Below are 2,869 nucleotides of genomic sequence, written 5' to 3' on the forward strand. Positions count from 1 at the left end.
TTAAAATTTGTGAAAATTTGAAGATGGAACTCTTAATATTAACACTGCAAGAACTATTAAAGAAAAAGTAGGAAAATGTATTGTGCTGAAAGACTTGTTTAAATGCTATAAGAAATTTAAGTTACTGAAAGGATAAATTAAGTAAACATGAAAAAAGGAACAAAAAATATATTCACCCTTTCTGTCAAGATTTTAGTTTTTTTCCTTATTTTTTGAAAAAAACGAAAACTTTTTTGAGTGTGTCGTTTAAAGCTTGTTTCACTTGCTTGTTCCTAAGACTGTAAACGAAGGGATTGAGTAAAGGGGCAACTGAGGTATAGATAACAGCTACACCTTTGGATAAAGTCACCCTTTCTTTTGCTGATGGCTTCATGTACATGGAGACACAGCTACCACAAGTAAGGGAAACTACAATCATGTGGGAAGAAGTGAAAAAAGCTTTTGTTCTTTTCTGAGCAGAGAGAATTTTTAGAATGGTCTTGATTATATATGTATAGGAAATAATTACTAACAGTATTGTGACCACTACTGTTATAACTGCTGAAACAAATGAAATCATTTCTAGGAAGTGAGTGTCTGTGCAAGAAATCTGCAGGATAGGAGAAGTGTCACACATGAAATGATCAATTACTTTGGAAGCGCAGAATTCCAGCTTTAGTCCCAAGACCAACGGTGGAAAGGTAATCAGAAAGCCAGCTGTCCATGAACTGAGTAGAAGTTGGTAGCACACTTTGCTTCTCATAATGACTGAGTAATGCAGGGGTTTGCAGATGGCTGTATAGCGGTCGTAGGACATGGCAGCCGGAAGGTAGAACTGTGTAACTCTTAACAAAAGAAAAAATAATAATTGAGATGCACAACCATTGTAGGAAAAGATTTTGTTTTTAGTCACAATGGTTGTCAAAAATCTAGGAATAGAGATTGTTGTCAATAAGATTTCTAAGAAGGAGAAATTTTGTAGGAAGAAATACATTGGAATCTTGAGGTGAGGATGCAGTAGGGTGAGGAGGATGATGGATAAGCTCCCCATCACACTCAAAATGTAGTTGAGAAAGAGAAATATAAAAATCACAATTTGTAACTGTGGGTCATCTGTGAGTCCCAAGAGAACGAATTCTATCTCCCTTGACGGGTTCTTCGTTTCAGTTTTGAGACCTATTAAACTGACATTAGGAAACAACTCCAAAAGCAGAAAAAACAATTTTTTTAAGCTACATCAGGAAAAAAATCTGATATCCAGAAATGTAAACAAGTGTAAATATTTGCTGCAGTTTAACAAGGCAGATGATACCTAAAATTATAGTGTAGGTCAACCGAAGCATTCTCTATGTATCTTCTGTGTGTGTTTAATAAATTACTGCAAAAAAAAAAAAGCCTTATAAAATCTAGACAGCTTTTCCAGTGTCAATTTACAATGTATGTTCAACAATTTTTATTTTAGGAATTTTTAAAAAATTGATGAAACTTATAGAAATATTGGTAGTTACATATTTTCCTTAACTACAACTGAATTTCTCCAATATATGCCATTAATTCTTTAGTTCCAATGCAGTACTGCTCCATTGTTCCTTTGACTTATTTTCTCTAATTACTATTTTTCTGGTTCCAAATCATTAGTCTTCTCATAATCATTTAAACTTATCATTTTGAAATATCTTCAAGATATAGTTAGTAATTTCAAAATTCTAAACAAATTGGGAGAAAAACTGTAGCTACAGGAAAAATAAAACAAATCAAAATCAATTATTTTTTACTTGATCTTTGTGTTGGATTCAGGTAATTTGTAAATTCTTAAATAATATTTTTTTCCTGTTTGAGCCGACCACAATAAATAATTTTGTCTTTTTAGTATAAATATGAGGATGATTTTAATAACTAGGTGTTTTAATAACTAGAAGTAATTTAATAAAATCATTTTGTTATTCAAAGACTAGTATAGAAGTGGTAGTCAATACTCACTTATGATCCTAACTATATTGTTTTTGGCACTCAATGTCATTGTTCTTAAATCCATAAATAAGGCTTTTCTCTACAGATGAATAGGCCTAAATTGCTGACTGGATACATTATGTTCAGTAGATGATGGCCTTCTACAGATGTCTAGGACAGAAAACAGAGCTTTTCTCTTTATTTGAAGGAAGATATTGAGGTGCTATCCAAGCATTCATCTATGTTTCATGTCAAAGTTAATTTACAGGTTTCATATGGTATTTAAATAAATGCATTTGCGAAATGCTTTCCTTATTCATTTTAAAATCATTCATGGGTTATTAATGTATGCTTTTCACATGAAAAAATAATTTCATCTATTCCTGCGTATAAGAATTTTATTAGTTTTCCCTGAATTTCATTTTTCTCACTCTCTACTTGATGCAATAAACACATCTATTTTCTTATAAGAATTTTGCTTTGTGTTTTAAATGATAGCTATTGGAGAAAAAAAAAAGTACAGTGCTCCTATTTCCAAGTGGCTTTTTTCCCAATATTTTATAGGTAGTGGTCCTTTCTATCTTCATTTTGCTCTGGAAAAGAGAGAGAGTGACAGCAAGAGAGAGATTGATGAAAAATTCCGAAGTATTGACTTGTGTAAATCTCAAAACCAGAACACAAGGATAGTAGCAATTTTTCTTCTACTCCTTGACTACTGAAAGGATGAGAAGCTGAGTGATCATGAGTGTTTATTTATCAAATATGTATATATGCACTGCCATTTCTTTAATCCCAGTTTTGCTCTAACTCAGTGGGAAAGGAAACTCTCTGAGTCAGTCAAAGAATTTTTGCTAACACCATGTGTCTAGGTGACAAGTCTATATGCTGCTTTCTTAAAAACCTGCAAAACAGAAGCTATTTTTACTCTTCAAAATCTGCT

The 2,869-nt window shown here is 32.2% G+C and overlaps 1 protein-coding gene across 1 annotated transcript; it reads right to left on the minus strand.

The window, feature by feature from the left end:
* Window positions 1–205: 205 nt before the first annotated feature.
* LOC126069906 (olfactory receptor 6C6-like) lies at window positions 206–1,563 on the minus strand. The gene is made up of 2 exons (XM_049873549.1): window positions 1,505–1,563; window positions 206–1,163 (listed from the first exon to the last, which is right to left on the minus strand). The coding sequence occupies exons 1-2, from the start codon at window positions 1,561–1,563 to the stop codon at window positions 206–208; spliced, it is 1,017 nt and encodes a 338-aa protein (XP_049729506.1).
* Between the last annotated feature and the right edge of the window lie 1,306 nt (window positions 1,564–2,869).

Source organism: Elephas maximus (genome assembly GCF_024166365.1).
Source record: "Elephas maximus indicus isolate mEleMax1 chromosome Y unlocalized genomic scaffold, mEleMax1 primary haplotype SUPER_Y_unloc_2, whole genome shotgun sequence".
Classification (NCBI taxonomy): domain Eukaryota; kingdom Metazoa; phylum Chordata; class Mammalia; order Proboscidea; family Elephantidae; genus Elephas; species Elephas maximus.